Source organism: Dasypus novemcinctus, chromosome 12, assembly GCF_030445035.2.
Source record: "Dasypus novemcinctus isolate mDasNov1 chromosome 12, mDasNov1.1.hap2, whole genome shotgun sequence".
In the NCBI taxonomy this organism is placed as follows: domain Eukaryota; kingdom Metazoa; phylum Chordata; class Mammalia; order Cingulata; family Dasypodidae; genus Dasypus; species Dasypus novemcinctus.
In genome coordinates, this window is record NC_080684.1 from 97674021 (window position 1) to 97692699 (window position 18679).

Below are 18679 nucleotides of genomic sequence, written 5' to 3' on the forward strand. Positions count from 1 at the left end.
ATGGGAGCCCCACGTACAGGGAGTGCGCCCCATAAGGAGAGCCGCCCAGCACGAAAGAAAGTGCAGCCTGCCTAAGAATGGAACCACACACACACGGAGAGAGAACACAACAAGATGACGGAGCAAAAAGAAACAAAGATTCCCGTGTCACTGACAACAACAGAAGCGGACAAATAGACATAGAGAACAGACAACTGGAGTGAGGAGGTTTGGGGGGAAGGGGAGAGAAATAAATAAATCTTTTAAAAAAGAAAAGAAAAGAAAGAAAGGAAAAGCAAAAACCACAGATGCTGCCACAGAAAGGCTCTGTAAAGGCGGGTTCTTTTATTTGCTCTAAAACTTGGGGAAGGAAAAATGGGACCAGAGGGGCAGGAACTGGGAGTGGGGGAGTGGGGGCTGCGACTCCTGGCGTGACTCAGGAGGACATGGGTGGGGTGCTGCCCACTCAGTCAAACTTCAGGGAGGAGATGCTGACCCCCCTCCACTCTCAGGTAGGGCAGCTGGGAGAGGCCCAGCCTGTTAGGGAAGCTGATCTGGTGCCCGTCTGGCAGCATCACCTTGACTCCGTCACTGTCAAAGATCATTACGACCTGCAGAGAGAAGGAGGGTGGCAGCGAGGCTGGGCTCTCCTTGGCATCTTCCCCCTTGACCTCACCGTGATCTCTGACCCTTGGGCAAAGCACAGATGATCTACCACAAGCTCCTTCCCCAGTCTGCGGTCAAACGAGTTGAGGACAATGGTGGACTGGTCGTAGCGAGGGTTGAAGTGCAGGCCCAGCTTCTCGGGCCCTTCACCCAGATTAATCGCAAAGCTGCAGGGGGAGGGAAATAGCTGAGGGTCAGGGGCCCCCGCTGCATAGAACGGCCTGGGGGCAGGGAGTCGTGGCTTGAAGAGTCACTAAAGACAAGTGGTCTTAATCAAGGTCTGCCCTAAAACAAGGTGGTGATCCTCCGAGACATTCATAATGAAAGGCTGACAGGGGTCAGTCCCCAGAAATGCTGAAATCCCTCAGCTCACAGGCGCCCCCTGGAGGCGGAGCTCTGCCTCTGCTGGGCTCTAGGGCAGGGGGGCGAACACCATCGGTCAGCGCCCCCTGGAGGTCGGCCCTGGTTTAACGGCATGAACAGGTGGATGTCGGGGCTGCTCAGTCGTTCCAGGTCGGGCTTGCAGGGGAGGCCCCCGGTCCACTGGGCACCGGGAAGAGCTCCAGGAGCTTCTCCTCCTGCCCCTACAGTGGCTGCTGGGGACAAGGAACAGAGACGTGGCACCGCGTGAATTCTGAGGGCCCAAACCCGGGTGCAGAGGTGAAGGCATGTCCTACCGCGAGAGGAGCCAGCAGGGGTGTGGGGTGACAGGCTGCCAGGATGTCGAAAAGCCCGCTTGGCCGGAGGTCTGAGCACCGAGGCTGCCTCCTGCCCCCACCTGCTCCCCTTCCCCCAACTCACCGATCAACATCTTTGGCAATTTTGCCCTTGATCATCAGGGTTGTCCCCAACTTCATGGCCATATTCGCAGCCTCACATGTCTCCAGGGCAGTTAGGGCAGAGGGAGACGTTGCACTTGAGGCCCCCAGAAGACCAATCCCACGTGGGCCTGGGCCCTTCAGCACACGAAGCAGCTCCTGTCACACCGTCCCCCTGCCCAGGTGGGATCCTGAGCCCGGGAAGTGCCCCACACACCTGCTGGGGAGGGAACGTCCAGAGCGCTCCAACCAAGGCTTCCCGCACCCCTGTCCTGCCCTAACTGCTTCACTCCCAGACACCCTACAGGCTGCATTGGGGGCTCACTCTCCATTTGCTCCCCTGTTTCTGCACGATGGGCGGGGACTAGCTTTCTATGGAGCATGAGCTTCCCTGGGCTGCGCTGGGGCCAAGGGAGGGTCTCCACACAGGGGCTACAGAGCCCCTTCCCCACTTGGAGAGTAGGCCCATTGTTCACTACCACAACTGGAGGCTGAGCAGTGATGATATAGACCAGGCAGCAAAGATTTAGAGTAATTAGAGGCAGAAATTTTCCTTGTTTTAGGAAGTCCCAGGGAGGAACCAGGACTTGGTACATGCAAGCAGGTGCTCAAATACAGAGCTACATCTGCTCCCCAATGAGAGTTAGTTTTTTCATTTGTTTCTTTTCGATTGTTTGGTTTTAAGAGGTACCAGGGATGAACCCAGGACCGCCTAAATGGAAGTACGTGCTCAACCCCTGAGCTACATCCTTCCCTGCAGACCATTTTTAAAGTCTGGGATTTCTGTTCAGTGACCAGCCCTATTCTCTGAAGAGCATAACCTGAGAGCCCTGAAGCAGCTCCCTGGACAGGGGCGCCTCCCAGTGCTTCATGGACAGTGGCTGCAGGAGTATTACCCCTGTCCCCCAAAGCCGCCACCTTCCCAGGAAGGAGGACTGGGAGCTGCTCCTTTGCACAGGGGTAGGACGGCAGGATGTTGCCCGACTCCCCCAGAGGCAACAAGTGTGAGAAGGTCAGAAAGAGGCGATGGTGGCAGGGAGACAGGTGCCTGAGAGCAGGGCTCTGGAGTTCAGGACTGCACATTAGGGGTCAGGACTCTTTGCTGGGAGTGGGGAGGCTGCTCTGTGCCCTGTGGGATCTTCATGCACCCCTGGCCTCTACCGACTCGGTGCCAGCAGCCCCTCCCCCACCAGGCTCTGCCAACCAAAAACCTCGCGCCAGCAGTGCCAGGTGTCCCCTGGGACTAAATTCCTTGAAGGGCGATTTATTGCCTTAGAGCAAGTGCGATTGGGAGGCTAGAGGCGCAGCTCCCAGATCCTAGAGAAATCGCCAGGTCTCAGTGCTGGGAGGGGCAGCCTGGATGAAGCTCTCGGTCAGTCTCTTACTGCCAGACAAGGAACTGCACCGCCTGGAGATGTGGTTACGCAATAAGGGTGATGACGGACCTTCCAAAGGGGCAGACATGACCAGAGGGACAAAAAGCAGTGGCCTGTGCCTGCCACAGGGCATTGCCTGCCCCGCCTAAGGCCCAGTGGCCTGGAAAGACCAGTCTTCCATCTAATCCCAGTGCTTTGCCTGCCCCGAGCCCCTTCCAAAGAAAATCTGGGTGGGGGTGGGAGAGCGAGAACTTGGGTGCCTCCTGGGGTTCCCTGCCTGAGAATGATGATCCGAGCTCCCGAGATGGGTGGGGCTGCTGCAGGTGCGTCTGCACAAATAGGGTGTCAGACCCTTTGGAGGGTGCAGGCCTGCCATCCTCTTTCTACTCAACAGAGACTGCAGCCTGGGGTGGGGTAGGCAGAGCTGGGGGCGGGAGGTGGAAGTGCACGGAGCTGTGGGCTGGGCTGGGTGCAGGCAGTGGGGTCCACTGCCAGCTCTGCCATGACTGGCTGGGTGACCCGGGGTTACCCCTGCCCCTTTCTGGGTCTCACTCACCATGTATGACAGAAGGGATTTGGGCTCGGTGGTCTCTGGAGAAGGAGGAAGAGTGGAAAGCAAAGGGGACAGGTGGGTGAAGAGGGGAAAGGAGAAGGTCCCTGGATCCCAAGATCCTCCTTGGGGGGTGAGGGAGCATCACCTCATTCACACATGGCCCTCTCGAGTCTAAGCCTCAGGGTGGCACTAATGATCCCATGCCACAGATGGTAATCTGAGGTCCAGAGGGGGGCTGTGACTTGCCCAAGGCCACACAGCAAGCACTGGTAGGGCCTGGTTTGAAATAAAAAATCCAGGAGCCTCCAAGAGCATCCACTCAGCCCCTGCAGTGCAGATTCTCACTTGGGCTATTCCACCCCTAGCATCAGCGACTGCCTTTTTAAAAGCTCAGTAGACTTCAGTTTTTAGGATCCTGACGTCATGATTCTTACTGGTGAGGAAAGTGAGGCTGGAGAGGGAAAGAGACGGGCTCAGCCTCTGGGCGCAGGCGAGAGACCCCCGGAGCTGAACGGCCGTGGAGGTGACAGGTCCCGCGTCCTTGCTGTACAGTCGGCGAATCCAGGGCCCCAAGAGGAGCAGCGATGCTCTCCCCCAAAGCCTCCCACCCCCTGACCTGGACGATGGCGTGGATGAGGGGAGGGAGGTGGGCAGGGGGGGCCGGCGACCTCACCGACATGGCAGCGGCTCCTGGGGCAGCGTCCTCGGTCCTGCAGGCCAGTGCTCGGGTGTCACTTCAAGTCCAGCTTGTATCTTAGACCGTTATCTATTACCTCACCCAAGGCGGGGCTGCACCTGTCCTAAGAGGCCCAGTGGGGAGCCTTATCTGCAGTTCCTTTTTTTTTTTTTTTGTGGTTCCATCATCTGAACTTACTTTATTGATACTCATTGGTGAATAAAATTTTATTGTGGATTTCCAATGCATTGCAACACACTTTTCAGTGGTGGCTGCACAATGTTTATTATTTATTTGTTTACTATTCTAAATACTGCCGTCTCCAAAGTGCAGATGCGCTCACCGGCACGTCCCCTGTGGCGCTGGGTGGCCTCTCCTTTGGAATTCACCAAGTGTTCCGCTCAGCCCGCGCTTTGCTCATTCCCTGCTCTCCTACCTGCCCCTCGAAAACACACTCAAATGGAACATGGACGTGACCAGCGAGCGCGCACACAGCACCGAGGAGCGCCCAGAACAGCGCTGACCAGCACCCTCGGGTCAGAGAATCAACAGCCTGAGACCCTGAGGCTGAAGCCCCGGATCCCGAATGCACAAGAGTGGGCGTGCCCACCTGGAGGGCACCGCACCCCGCTAGGGGCCAGGAGGGGCCACGGGGCAAACAGGCTTGTCCTGGGACGGTGGCCGTCACTCTTGGCTCAGGACTGCGCAGTGAGGCTGCCGGGAGCCAGGGAGGCGGCTTGTTTGAAAGGCAGACACAGAAAAGACCTGGAAGCAGCCTCTGCCCACGACCCACAGCACAGCTGGCACTTTCTCTGGTGAAAAGAGGGAACCGTAAGGGGCATCGGGCTCTGGAAGAGGTTGGGAGATGAGCTGGGCCTGGCATCCTACCCCAGTTCCCCACCTGCCAATCCTATGTTTTTGTGCCTCAATTTCCTCTGTACATTGTGGATGCCCTGAGCATTAAAGTGCATGAAAAGCAAAAACCACAGATCCTGCCACAGAAAGGCTCCATAAAGATGGGTTCTTTTATTTGGACTGAAACTTGGGGAAGGAAAATGGGACCAGAGGGGCAGGAACTGGGAGTGGGGGAATTGGGGGCTGCCAGTCATGGCATGACCCCTGGAGGTCGGCCCTGCTTTAACGTGCATGAACAGGCAAACGTCGGGGCTGGTCAGTCTTTCCAGGTCGGGGCTTGCAGGGGAGGCCCCCGATCCACTGGGCGCCGGGCAGAGCTCCAGGAGCTTCTCCTCCTGCCCCTACAGTGGCTGCTGGGGCCAAGGAACGGAGATGTGGCACAGCGTGAATTCTGAGGGCCCCAATCCCGGGTGCAGAGGTGAAGGCACGTCCTACCACGAGAGGAGCCAGCAAGGGTGTGGGGTGACAGGCTGCCAGGATGTGGAAAAGGCCGCTTGAACCAAGGTTTGGGCACCGAGGCTGCCTCCTGCCCCCACCTGCTCCCTTCCCCGAACTCACCGATCAGCATGTTTGGCAACTTTCACCTTGACCTTGAGGGTTGTCCCCAACTTCTTGGCCATATTCATAATCTCAAATGTCTCCTGGGCAGTTAGGGCAGAGAGGGACATTTTACTTGAGCCCCCTCAGAAGACCGATCCCACGTGGGCCTGGGCCCTTCAGCACATGAAGCAGCTCCTGTCTCACCCTTCCCCTGCCCAGGTGGGGTCCCGAGCCCGGGAAGTGCTCCCCACACCTGCTGGGGAGGGAACGTCCAGAGCTCCAAACAAGGCTTCCCCTCACCCCTGTCCTGCCTAACTGCTTCACTCCCAGCCACCCCCACAGGCTACATCTGGGTCTCAGCGGGGAAGACTCAGTTTACCCAACCAGAAATGGGTAGACTGCAGCCTGCCAGCCTCACAGGTGCCCTGAGCAGAACCCCAGGAGCAAGGTTTGATTAGTTTGGAACCAAACTGTACCAGTAGAAAAAAGACTGGACCTGAAAATCTACAAAATGCCACAAGTCACGTGTCTGAACGTGTCCCCTAAGTCCCTCTCCACACCTCACTTCCCTCGTCCTCCCACTGGCTCACTTCATCTAGTCATCCAAGAGCAGTGGCCGAGCCCCTGCTGTGGGGCGTTTGGAGACACTGAGGCTGGAAGCAGCCTCCCTCAAGCCGGTGGGGACGACTCGAGATACTGTTGGCAAAGCCCCGAGCAGAGGGCCAGCAGGACTGACGGCCACTGCGGGCGGCCTCACCATCAACCCTTGTCACTGTGCATTTGCTCCCTGTTTCCGCAGGACGGGATGGGGATTGGCTTTCTATGGAGCGGGAGCTTCCCAGGGCTGCACTGGGGCCAAGGGAGGGTCTCCACGCAGGGGCTGCAGCACCCCTTCCCCACTTGGAGAAAAGGCCCATTTTTCACATCTGCAACTGGAGGCTGAGCAGAGATGATGTTGAGCTGGCTCCAAAGATTCAGAGTAATTTGTGGCAGAATTTTTTTATTTTATTTTTTTATTTTAGGTAGTACTAGAGATAGAACCCAGGACCTGGTGCTTGGAGGCAGGTGCTCAAATACTGAGCTATATGTGGTCCCTGCAGACCATTTTTAAAGTCTGGGATTTCTGTTCAGTGACCAGCCCTATTCTCTGAGGAGCATAACCTGAGAGCCCTGAAGCAGCTCCCTGGACAGGGGCTCCTCCCAGTGCTTCAAGGACAGTGGACGCAGGAGGATGCCCCCACACCCCACGAAGCCACCACCTTCCCGGGAAGGAGGACTGGGAGCTGCTCCTTTGCACAGGGGTAGGACGGCAGGATGTTGCCCGACTTCCCCAGAGGCAACAAGTGTGAGAAGTTCAGAAAGAGGCAATGGTGGCAGGTGAGACAGGTGCCTGAGAGCAGGGCTCTGGAGCTCAGTACCCTACTTCGGGTACCAAGCTGTATTCGTCAGAGTTCTCTAGGGAAACAGAACCACCAAGAGACATCTGTCAATAATATGTGATTATATAAGAGTCTCTCACGCAGCCGTGGGGATGCAAGAGTCCAGGTTCCATAGGCAGGCTGCGAGCAGGGGCTGCAATGAAATTCCAAGGAAGGTTCTTGATGAGTTCTGGGAGATGTTGGCTGTCCAAAGACGAGCTGGGAAATTCTCACTCAATGCTGGAATCACTTCCCTTTTTAAGGCGTTCAACTGATTGGGTTAAGTGTCACTCTTGCCGTGGCCATCTCCCTGATTAATGTAACTACAACCAGCTATCTATGATTTACCCCTGCAGAAAAGTCAATGTTGACTAAGTCCGTAAATGCCCTTGTGCTTGTTTGACCAATGCCTTGCTTAGGCACATTTACTTGGCCGAGTTGACCCAATAGCCTACCCATCACAGTCCACCCTTGTCAATTCGGCAACCACACACATTACCTTAAACCATGCTTAGTCTCTAAGTAAAAACAGTCACGGACATGCATACATATATATTTCCACCGGACAATGTTCAACTCTCCAGCGTATAGCCAGAAGCGCATTAATTCCATACAGAACAGGGTGCAAGTTCTTGGGTAATATTCACTCTCAAACTTGACATCCTCAAATATTATGACATGAAACAGACACATCTTGTTATACGATAAGGGGAGAGTTTGAGGAAGAAGACAAAGAAATTCATTATGTGCACATATACAGTCATCAGCACAATGAAACAAGGAAGAAAGATTCATGACCGCTACAGCACATTTGGGGTCAGGACTCTGCTGGGGGTGGGGTCTGCTCTGTGCCCTGTGGGATCTTCATGGCGTCCCTGGCCTCTACCCACTCGATGCCAGCAGCCCTCCCCATGCCACCCCCACCAGGCTGCGCCAACCAAAACCTCGCTCCAGCATTGCCAGGTGTCCCCTGGAACTAAAATCTGCACAGGGCAGATTTACTGCCTTAGAGCAAGTGGGATTGGGAGGCTGGAGGCGCAGCTCTCAGATGTTAGAGAAACCGCCAGGTCTCAGTGCTGGGAGGAGCAGCCTGGATGAAGCTCTCGGTCAGTCTCTTACTGCCAGACAAGGAACTGCACCGCCTGGAGATGCGGTTACCCAATGAGGGTGATGACGGGACCTTCCAAAGGGGCAGACATGACCGGAGGGACTGGAAGCAGTGGCCTGTGCCTGCCACAGAGCAGGGCCTGCCCCACCTAAGGCCGGGTGGCCTAGGAAGGCCAGTCTCCCGTCTCCTCCCAGGGCTTTGCCTGCCCCTCCCACCAAGCCCCACCCTCCACGAGACTTTCTACCTGAGGGTGGGAGAGGGAAACTAGAACTGGCTGTCTCCAGGAGTTGCCTGGCTGTGATAGATGCACCTGGGAGCCCAGAATGGGAGTGGGGATGTGCAGGTGCCTCTGTGCGAATGGGTGTCAGCTCCTTTGGAGGGTGCAGCCTGGCATCCTCTTTACACTCAACAAATAGAGACTGCGGCCTGGGGTGGGGGAGTCGGGCCTGGATGGGGTGGGTGAAAGCTCACGGACCTGTGGGCTGGGCTGGGGGACCTGGGGTTTCCCCTGCCCCTTTCTGGGTCTCACTCACCATCTGTGATAGAAGGGATTTGGGTGGGTGGTCTCTGGAGAAGGAGGAAGAGTGGGAAGCAAAGGGGACGGGTGGGTGAGGACGGGAAAGGAGAAAGTCCCTGGACCCCAAGGTCCTCCTTAGGGGGTGAGGGGGCATCACCCCATTCACACATGACCCTCTCAAGTCTAAGTTCTCAGGGTGGCACCGATGATCCCATTCCACTCATGGGAATCTGAGGTCCAGCGGGGGCTATAACTTACCCAAGGCCACACAGCAAGTTCTGGCAGGGCCTGGGTTAGAATCAAAGAACCAGGAGCCTCCAAGAGAATTCACTCCGCCCCCTGCAGTGTAAATTGTCACCTTGGGCTATTCCACCCCTAGCATCAATGTCTGCCTTTTCAAAGCTCAGTAGACTGTAGTTATTAGTATCATAATGTCATTATTCTTTGTGATGAGAAAAGAGAGACTGGAGAGGGAAAGAGACAGGCTCAGGCTCCGGGCGCAGGTGGGCGGCAGGGGAGGGGAGGACCCCGAAGCTGAAGGGCCATGGAGGTGACGGGTGCCTCATCCTTGCTGTACAGTCGGGGAATCTAGGGCCCCAAGAGAAGCAGCGATACTCTCCCCCAAAGCCTCCCACACCCTGATCCGGGCCAGGCCATGGATGAGGGGAGGCGGGTGGGCATTGGGGGGCCAAGGACCTCACCGACATGGCAGCGGCTCCTGGTGGCCAGTGCTCGCGGTGCTGCCCTGGGGGCCATTGTCTATTACCTCGCCCAGGGCTGGGCTAATGGGCAGCCAGGCTGGAACACACCTGGGATAAGAGGCCCAGCTGGGAGCCTCATCTGCAGTTCCAGGGAACAGCCCTGGCCCAGGTGCCTAGAAGCAGCCCCTGCCACATAAACCCACAGGACAGGTGACACTTTCTCTGGTGAAAAGCGAGAGCCAAGATGAGGGGAGGGCTCTCTGAGGAGGCTGGGAGCATAAACTGGGGCATGCATCCTGTCCCAAGCCCCCACCTGGCAATCCTATGACTTTGTGCCTCAGTTTCCTCTGTATCGTGAGGATGCCCTGAGCATTAAAGTGCATGAAAAGCAAAAACCACAGACCCTGTCACAGAAAGGCTCCGTAAAGGCGGGTTCTTTCATTTGCTCTGAAACCTGGGGAAGGAGAATGGGACCAGAGGGGCAGGAACTGGGAGTGGGGGAGTGGGGGCTTCCGGTCCTGGCGTGACTCAGGAAGACGTGGGTGGGGTTCTGGCTGGTCCCTTTCTTCTGGCAGGTGCTGCCCACTCAGTCAAACTTCAGGGAGGAGATGCTAAACCCCCCCCTCCCCCCCCCCTCCACACTCAGGTAGGGCAGCTGGCAGAGGCCCAGCCTGTTGGGGAAGCTGAACTGATACCCATCTGGCAGCGTCACCTTGAATCCCTCACTCTCAAAGGCCACAGTGAGCTGCAGAGGCAAGGAGGGTGTCAGGGAGGCTGGGCTCCCCTTCACATCCCCTCGGCCCCCTGCCCCTTTGACCTCACCGTGAATTCTGACCCTGGGCGAAGGGGCATGTGTTTCTCCACATTCTCAGGCCCCCACGTGCCATCCCATGAGGTGCAGACAATGGAGGACTCGTCCAAGTGAGGGCTCAAGGTCAGGCCCAGCTTGTCCCGCCCCCGGCCCAGATTAATCGCAAACCTGCAGGAGGAGGGTAATAGGTGAGGGTCAGGGGCCACAGCTGTGTAGAACAGTCTGGGGGCAGGGTGTCTTGGCTGGAAGAGCCACTAAAGATAAGTTCTCTAACAAAAGTCTCTGCACTAAAACAAGGGGGGTCATCGTCCAAGACATTCACAATGAAAAGCTGATACAGATCAGTCCCCAGAAATAATGAAATTCCTCAGCTCACAGGCGCCCCCTGGAGGCGGAGCTCTGCCTCTGCTGGGCTCTAGGGCAGGGGGGCGGACACCATCGGTCAGCGCCCCCTGGAGGTCGGCCCTGGTTTAACGTGCATGAACAGGTGGACACAGGGGCTGGTCAGTCTTTCCAGGTTGGGGCTTGCAGGGGAGGCACCCAGTCCACTGGGCGCCGGGCAGAGTTCCAGGAGCTTCTCCTCCTGCCCCTACAGTGGCTTGTGGGCCAAGGAAAAGAGACATGGCACAGCGTAAATTCTGAGAGCCCCAAACCCATGCGCAGAGGTGAAGGCACGTCCTACGGCGAGAGGAGCCAGCAGGAGTGTGGGGTGACATGCTGCCAGGATGTGGAAAAGGCCACTAGAACCAAGGTCCGAGCACCAAGGCTGCCTCCTGTACCCACCTGCGCCCCTTCCCCCAAATCACCGATCAGCATCTTTGCCAATTTTGCCCTTGATCTTCAGGGATGTCCTGAAAAGACGGGGCATATTTGTAACTTCAAATGTCTCCTACGCAGTTAGGGCAGAGAGAGACATTTCACTTGAGGCCGCTCAGAAGACCAAACCCACGTGGGCCTGGGCCCTTCAGCAGATGAAGCAGCTCCTGTCTCACTGTCCCCCTGCCCAGGTGCGGTCCCGAGCCCGGGAAATGCTCCCCACACCAGCTGGGGAGGAAACGTCCAGAGCGCTCCAACCAAGGCTTCCCGCACGCCTGTCCTGCCCTAACTGCTTTGCTCCCAGCCACCCCCACAGGCTGCATCTGGGGGCTCCCTGACTATTTACGCCCCTGTTTCCGCAGGACAGGGCGGGGACTGGCTTTCTATGGAGCGGGAGCTTCCCAGGGCTGCACTGGGGCCAAGGGAGGGTCTCCACGCAGGGCTCCAGAGCCCCTTCCCCACTGGAGAAAAGGCCCATTGTTCACATCTGCAACTGGAGCCTGAGCAGTGACGGTTTTGAGTAGGCTCCAAAGATTCACAGTAATTTGTGGCAGAATTTTTTTTTTTTTTAATTTTAGGTGGAACTGGAGATAGAAGCCAGGACCTGGTGCTTGGACGCAGGCATTCAAATACTGAGCTACATCTGCTCCCCAGTGAGGGTTGGTTTTTCCATTTATTTGTTTGGACTGAACCCAGGGAAACAGGCTGTCAACCACTGAGCTACATCTGGTCCACGCAAACCATTTTTAAAGTCTGGGATTTCTGTTCAGTGACCAGCCCTGTTCTCTGAGGGCCATAACCTGAGAGCCCTGAAGCAGCTCCCTGGACAGGGGCTCCTCCCAGTGCTTCATGGACAGTGGCCGCAGGAGTATTACCCCTGCCCCCCAAAGCCGCCACCTTCCCAGGAAGGAGGACTGGGAGCTGCTCCTTCGCACAGGGGTAGGACAGCAGGATGTTGCCCGCCTCCCCCAGAGGCAACAAGTGTGAGAAGGTCAGAAAGAGGCGATGGTGGCAGGTGAGACAGGTGCCTGAGACCAGGGCTGTGGAGCTCAGTACCCCACTCCAGGTACCAAGCCATGTTAGTCAGAGTTCTCTAGGGAAACAGATTCAACAAGAGATATCTGTCAATAATATGCGATTCTGTAAGAGTCTCTCACGCAGCCGTGGGGATGCACAAGTCCACGTTGCGCAGGCAGGCTGCGACCAGGGGCTGCAGTGAAAGTCCAGTGAAGGTTCATCACAAGTTGTGGGAGATGTTGGCTGTCCAATGACGAGCTGGGAAATTCTCTCCAAATGCGGGAATCCCTTCCCCTTTGAAGGCATTCAACTGATTGGGTTAAGCGTCACTCATTGCTGATGGCAATCTCCCTGACTGATGTAATCATTTATCTGTGATTTACCACTGCAGTAAAGTCATTGGAGACTAAGTCCATAAATGCCCTTGTATTACACTTAGCCCAGTGCTTGCTTGACCAATTCCTTGCTAAAGCACATTTACCTGGGCGAGTTGACACAAAAGCCTACCCATCACAGTCCAGCCATTTTCAACTTGGCAACCATACACGTTACCTTAAACCATACTTAATCTCTATGTAAAAACAATAACAGACATGCATATATATATATATATATATATATATCTGCCTGACGATGTTCAACTCTATAGCGTATACCAGAAACAAATTAATTTTATACAGAAGAGGGTGCAAGGTCTTGGGTAATATTCAGTCTGAATCTTGATAACCTCAAATATTAGTACATGAAACGGTACAACTTGTTATATGATAAGGGGAGAGTTTGAGGAAGAAGACGAAGAAATTCGTTATGTGCACATAAACAGTCATCAGCAAAATGAAACAAGGAAGAAAGATTCATGACCATCATAGCACACTGGGGGCCTCAGGACTCTTTGCTGGGGGTGGGGTCTGCTCTGTGCCCTGTGGGGTCTTTAAGCGCCCCTGGCCTCTACCCACTCGGTGCCAGCAGCCCTCCCCACCCCACCCCCGGCAGGATGTGTGAACCAAAAACCTCGCTCCAGCATTGCCAGGTGTGCCCTGGGACTAAAATCTGCCCAGGTCGATTTACGGCCTTGGAGCAAGTGGGATTGGGAGGCTGGAGACACAGCTCTCAGATCTGAGAGAAATCGCCAGGTCTCAGTGCTGGGAGGGGCAGCCTGGGTGAAGCTCTCTCGGTCAGTCTCTTACTGCCAGACAAGGAACTGCACCGCCTGGAGATGTGGTTATCCAATGAGGGTGATGACGGGACTTTCCAAAGGGGCAGACATGACTGGAGGGACGGACAGCAGTGGCCTGTGCCTGCCACAGAGCAGCACCTGCCAAACCTAAGGAAGGGTGGCCTGGGAAGACCAGTCGCCGGTCTCCTCCCAGGGCTTTGCCTGCCCCGCCCACCAAGCCCCTTCCTGCAAGACAATCTGGGGGGATGGGACAGCAACAGCTGGTGCTGAGTGCCTCCTGGGGTTTCCTGGCTGAGAGAGAGGAACCCGAGCCCCCAGGATGGGGGGAGCTGAAGCAGGTGCTTCTGCAAGAATAGCGTGTCTGATCCTTTGGAGGGTGCAGGCCGGGCATCCTCTTTCCACTCAACAAATAGAGACTGTGGCCTGGGGTGGGGCAGGCAGAGTTGAGAGGGTGGAAATGCACAGAGCTGCAGGCTGGGCTGGGTGCAGGCACTGGGGTCTACTCCCAGCTTTGCCATGACTGGCTGGGTGACCTGGGGTTACCCCTGCCCCTTTCTGGGTCTCACTCACCATCTGTGATAGAAGGGATTTGGGCTGGGTGGTCTCTGGAGAAGGAGGAAGAATGGAAAGCAAAGGGGACAGGTGTGTGTAGAGGGGAAAGGAGAAGGTCCCTGGATCCTAAGGTCCTCCTTGGGGAGTGAGGGGGCATCACCTCATTCACACATGGCCCTCTTGAGTCTAAGCCTCAGGGTGGCACTGATGATCCCATTCCTCAGATGGGAATCTGAGGTCCAGAGGGGGCTGTCACTTACCCAAGGCCACACAGCAAGCTCTGGCAAGGCCTGGTTTAGAATCAAAGAACCAGGACCTCCTAGAGCATCCACTCGCCCCCTTTGTTTAGATTGTCACGAGGGCTATTCCACCCCTGTGCATCACTTTCTGACTTTTTAAAACGCTTAGTAAACTTTAGTTGTTATTATCACGATGTCATTATTCTCACTGCTGAGGAAAGTGAGGCCGGAGAGGGAAAGAGACAGGCTCAGGCCCCGGGCGCAGGTGGGTGGCAGGGGAGGGGAGAACCCCGAAGCTGAAGGGCCACGGAGGTGATGGGTGCCTCGTCCTTGCTGTACAGTCGGGGAATCCAGGGCCCCAAGATGAGCAGCGATGCTCTCCCCCAAGACCTCCCACCCCCTGACCCAGGCGATGGCGTGGATGAGGGGAGGGAAGTGGGCAGTGTGGCCCGGGGACCTCACCGACATGGCAGCGGCTCCTGGGGCAGCGTCCTCGGTGCTGCAGGCCGGTGCTGGGGTGCTGCCCTGCGGGCCATTGTCTATTACCTCGCCCAGGGCTCGGCTCACGGGCAGCCAGGCTGGAAAACACCTGGGATAAGAGGCCCAGCTGGGAGCCTCATCTGCAGATCCAGGGAACAGCCCTGACCAGGTGCCTGGAAGCAGCCTCTGCCCCATGATCCCAATGGACAGTTGGCACTTTCTCTGGGAAAAGCGAGAGGCCTGAGGAGGGCCAGACTCCGAAGAGGTTGGGAGCATGAGCTGGGCCTGCATCCTGCCCCAGTTCCCATCTCGTAATCCTGGTACCTTGTGCCTCAGTTTCCTCTGTATCATGAAGATGCCCTAAGCATTAAGGTGCATGGAAAGGAAAAACCACAGATCCTGCCACAGAAAGGCTCCGTAAAGGCGGGTTCTTTTATTTGCTCTGAAACTTGGGGAAGGAAAGTGGGACCAGAGGGGCAGGAAGTGGGAGTGGGGGAGTGGGGGAGTGGGGGCTGCTGCTCCTGCCGTGACTCAGGAGGACGTGGGTGGGGTTCTGGCTGGGCCTTTTCTTCTGGCGGGTGCTGCCCACTCAGTCAAACTTCATGGAGGTGATGCTGAAGCCATCCGACACGCCCAGGTAGGACACCTGGGAGAGGCCCAGCCTGTTAGGGAAGGTGACCTGGTGCAAGTCTGGCAGCGTCACCTTGAATCCGTCACTATCAAAGGTCATTATGACCTGCAGAGAGAAGGAAGGTGTCAGGGAGGCTGGGCTCTCTTTGGCATCCTCCCAGGCCCCTTCCCTTTGACCTCACCGTGATCTCTGACCCTCGGTGAAAGTTCAGATGATCTACCACAACCTCCTTCCCCCATTCGCCATCAAACGAGTTGAGGACAATGGTGGACTGGTCGTAGCGAGGGTTGAAGTGCAGGCCCACCTTCTTGGGCCCTTCACCCAGATTAATCGCAAAGCTGCAGGGGGAGGGAAATAGGTGAGGGTCAGGGGCCACCGCTGCGTAGAACGGCCTGGGGGCAGGGAGTCGTGGCTGGAAGAGTCACTAAAGACAAGTGGTCTTAATCAAGGTCTGCCCTAAAACAAGGTGGTGATCCTCACAGACATTCATAATGAAAGGCTGACAGGGGTCAGTCCCCAGAAATGCTGAACTCCCTCAGCTCACAGGCGCCCCCTGGAGGCGGAGCTCTGCCTCTGCTGGGCTCTAGGGCAGGGGGGCGAACACCATCGGTCAGCGCCCCCTGGAGGTCGGCCCTGGTTTAACGTGCATGAACAGGTGGACGTCAGGTCTGGTCAGTCTTTCCAGGTCCGGGCTTGCAGGGGAGGCCCCCGAGCCACTGGGTGCCGGGCAGGCTCTAGGAGCTTGTCCTCCTGTTCCTACCGTGTCTGCTGGGGCCAAGGAAAGGAAACATGGCACAGCATGAATTCTGAGGGCCCCAAACCCAGGTGCAGAGGTGAAGGCACTTCCAACCGCGAGAGGAGCCAGCAGGGGTGTGGGGTGACAGGCTGCCAGGTTGTGGAAAAGGCCGCTTGGCCCGTGGTCTGAGCACCAAGGCTGCCCCCCTTTCCCCAACTCACCGATCAATATATTTGGCAATTTTGCCCTTGATCATCAGGGTTGTCCCCAACTTCTCGGCCTTATCCGCAGCCGCATATGTCTCCTGGGCAGTTAGGGCAGAGAGAGACGTTGTACTTGAGCCCCCTCAGAAGACCAATCCCACGTGGGCCTGGGCCCTTCAGCAGATGAAGCAGCTCCTGTCTCACCCTCCCCCTGCCCAGTGGGGTCCCGAGCCCAGGAAGGGCTCCCCACACCTGCTGGGGAGGGAACGTCCAGAGCGCTCCAACCAAGGCTTCCCGCACCCTTGTCCTGCCCTAACTGCTTCACTCCCAGCCACACCCACAGGCTGCATCTTGGGGCTCACTGTCCATTTGGCCCCTGTTTCCGCAGGACGGGGCGGGGACTGGCTTTCTATGGAGCGGGAGCTTCCCAGGGCTGTGCTGGGGCCAAGGGAGGGCCTCCACGCAGGGCTGCAGAGCCCCTTGCCCACTTGGAGAGAAGGCCCGTTGTTCACATCTGCAACTGGAGGCTGAGCAGTGATGATATAGACCAGGCACCAAAGATTTCGAGTAATTAGAGGCAGAACTTTTCCTTGTTTTAGGAAGTCCCAGGGAGGAACCAGGACTTGGTACATGCAAGCAGGTGCTCGAATACTGAGCTACATCTGCTCCCCAATGAGAGTTGGTTTTTTCATTTGTTTCTTTTCGATTGTTTGGTTTTAAGAGGTACCAGGGATGAACCCAGGACCTCCTAAAAGGAAGCACGTGCTCAACCCCGGAGCTACATCCTTCCCCGCAGACCATTTTTAAAGTCTGGGATTTCTCTTCAGTGACCAGCCCTGTTCTCTGAGGAGCATAACCTGAGAGCCCTGAAGCAGCTCCCTGGACAGGGGCTCTTCCCAGTGCTTCAGGGAGAGTGGACGCAGGGGGATGCCCCCTGCCCCCCAAAGACACCACCTTCCCAGGAAGGAGGACTGGGAGCTGCTCCTTCGCACAGGGGTAGGACGGCAGGATGTTGCCCGACTCCCCCAGAGGCAACAAGTGTGAGAAGGTCAGAAAGAGGCGATGGTGGCAGGTGAGACAGGTGCCTGAGAGCAGGGCTCTGGAGCTCAGGACTTCACATTAGGGGTCAAGATTGTTTGTTGGGGGTGGGAGGCTGCTCTGTGCCCTGTGGGATCTTTAGGGTGCCCCTGGCCTCTACCCACTCGGTGCCAGCAGCCACCCCCTCACCAGGCGCTGCCAACTAAAAACCTCGCTCCAGCAGTGCCAGCTGTCCCCTGGGACTAAAATCGGCACAAGGCGATTTACTGCCTTAGAGCAAGTGGGATTGGGAGGCTGGAGGCTCAGCTCCCAGAACCTAGAGAAATCGCCAGGTCTCAGTGCTGGGAGGGGCAGCCTGGATGAAGCTCTCGGTCAGTCTCTTACTGCCAGACAAGGAACTGCACCGCCTGGAGATGCGGTTACCCAATGAGGGTGATGACTGGACCTTCCAAAGGGGCAGACATGACCGGAGGGACAAAAAAGTGGCCTGTGCCTGCCACAGAGCATTGCCTGCCCCGCCTAAGGCCCAGTGGCCTGGAAAGACCAGTCTGCCGTGTAATCCCAGTGCTTTGCCTGCCCCGAACCCCTTCCCAAGAAAATCTGGGTGGCGGTGGGAGAGCGAGAACTGGGGTGCCTCCTGGGGTTGCCTGGCTGAGAATGATGTTCCGAGCCCCCAGGATGGGTGGGGCTGCTGCAGGTGCGTCTGCACAAATAGGGTGTCAGACCCTTTGGAGGGTGCAGGGCTGCCATCCTCTCTCTACTCAACAGAGACTGCGGCCTGGGGTGGGGTAGGCAGAGCTGGGGGGGGAGGTGGAAGTGCACAGAGCTGTGGGCTGGGCTGGGTGCAGGCAGTGGGTTCGACTCCCAGCTCTGCCATGACTGGCTGGGTGCCCTGGGGTTACCCCTGCCCCTTTCTGGGTCTCACTCACCATCTGTGATAGAAGGGATTTGGGCTGGGTGGTCTCTGGAGAAGGAAGAAGAGAAGAAAGCAAAGGGGACAGGTGGGTGAAGAGGGGAAAGGAGAAGGTCCCTGGATCCCACGGTCCTCCTTGCGGGCGAGAAGTCATCACCCCATTCACACATGGCCCTCTCGAGTCTAAGCCTCAGGGTGGCACTGATGATCCCATGCCACAGATGGCAATCTGAGGTCCAGAGGGGGGCTGTGACTTGCCCAAGGCCACACAGCAACCTCTGGCAGGGCCTGGTTTGAAATCAAAGAACCAAGAGCCTCCAAGAGCATCCACTCCACCCCTGCAGTGTAGATTCTCACTTGGGCTATTCCACCCCTAGCATCAGCGACTGCCTTTTTAAAAGCGCAGTAGACTTCAGTTTTTAGGATCCTGACGTCATGATTCTTACTGGTGAGGAAAGTGAGGCTGGAGAGAGAAAGAGATGGGCTCAGGCTCCGCCCACAGGCGGGAGACCCCCGAAGCTGAAGGGCCGTGGAGGTGACGGGTGCCTCGTCCTTGCCGTACAGTCGGGGCATCCAGGGCCCCAAGAGGAGCAGTGATGCTCTCCTCCAAAGCCTCCCACCCCCTGTCCCGGGCGAGGGCGTGGATGAGGGGAGGGAGGTGGGCAGGGGGGGCCGGGGACCTCACCGACATGGCAGCGGCTCCTGGGGCAGCGTCCTCGGTCCTGAAGGCCAGTGCTTGGGTGTCAATTCATGGTCCAGCTTGTATCTTAGAGCATTATTTATTACCTCACCAAAGGCA

At 56.9% G+C, this 18679-nt stretch overlaps 3 protein-coding genes across 3 annotated transcripts; all 3 read right to left on the bottom strand.

Annotated features, from left to right (window-relative positions):
* Positions 1-303: 303 nt before the first annotated feature.
* Positions 304-1589, bottom strand: LOC101431849 (galectin-2-like). Its single transcript, XM_004481052.4, has 3 exons — positions 1447-1589; positions 656-812; positions 304-590 (listed from the first exon to the last, which is right to left on the bottom strand). Exons 1-3 carry the CDS (start codon positions 1506-1508, stop codon positions 450-452), a joined length of 360 nt encoding a protein of 119 aa, XP_004481109.4. The 5' UTR covers positions 1509-1589; the 3' UTR covers positions 304-449.
* Positions 1590-9853: 8264 nt separating this feature from the next.
* LOC101437924 (galectin-2-like) lies at positions 9854-14347 on the bottom strand. The gene is made up of 4 exons (XM_071218737.1): positions 14285-14347; positions 12052-12104; positions 10090-10246; positions 9854-10012 (listed from the first exon to the last, which is right to left on the bottom strand). The coding sequence occupies exons 1-4, from the start codon at positions 14345-14347 to the stop codon at positions 9854-9856; spliced, it is 432 nt and encodes a 143-aa protein (XP_071074838.1).
* A 426-nt stretch (positions 14348-14773) lies between these two features.
* On the bottom strand, positions 14774-18679 carry LOC101432338 (galectin-2-like). Its single transcript, XM_004451607.4, has 4 exons — positions 18566-18679; positions 15948-16030; positions 15172-15328; positions 14774-15095 (listed from the first exon to the last, which is right to left on the bottom strand). Exons 1-4 carry the CDS (start codon positions 18569-18571, stop codon positions 14949-14951), a joined length of 393 nt encoding a protein of 130 aa, XP_004451664.2. The 5' UTR covers positions 18572-18679; the 3' UTR covers positions 14774-14948.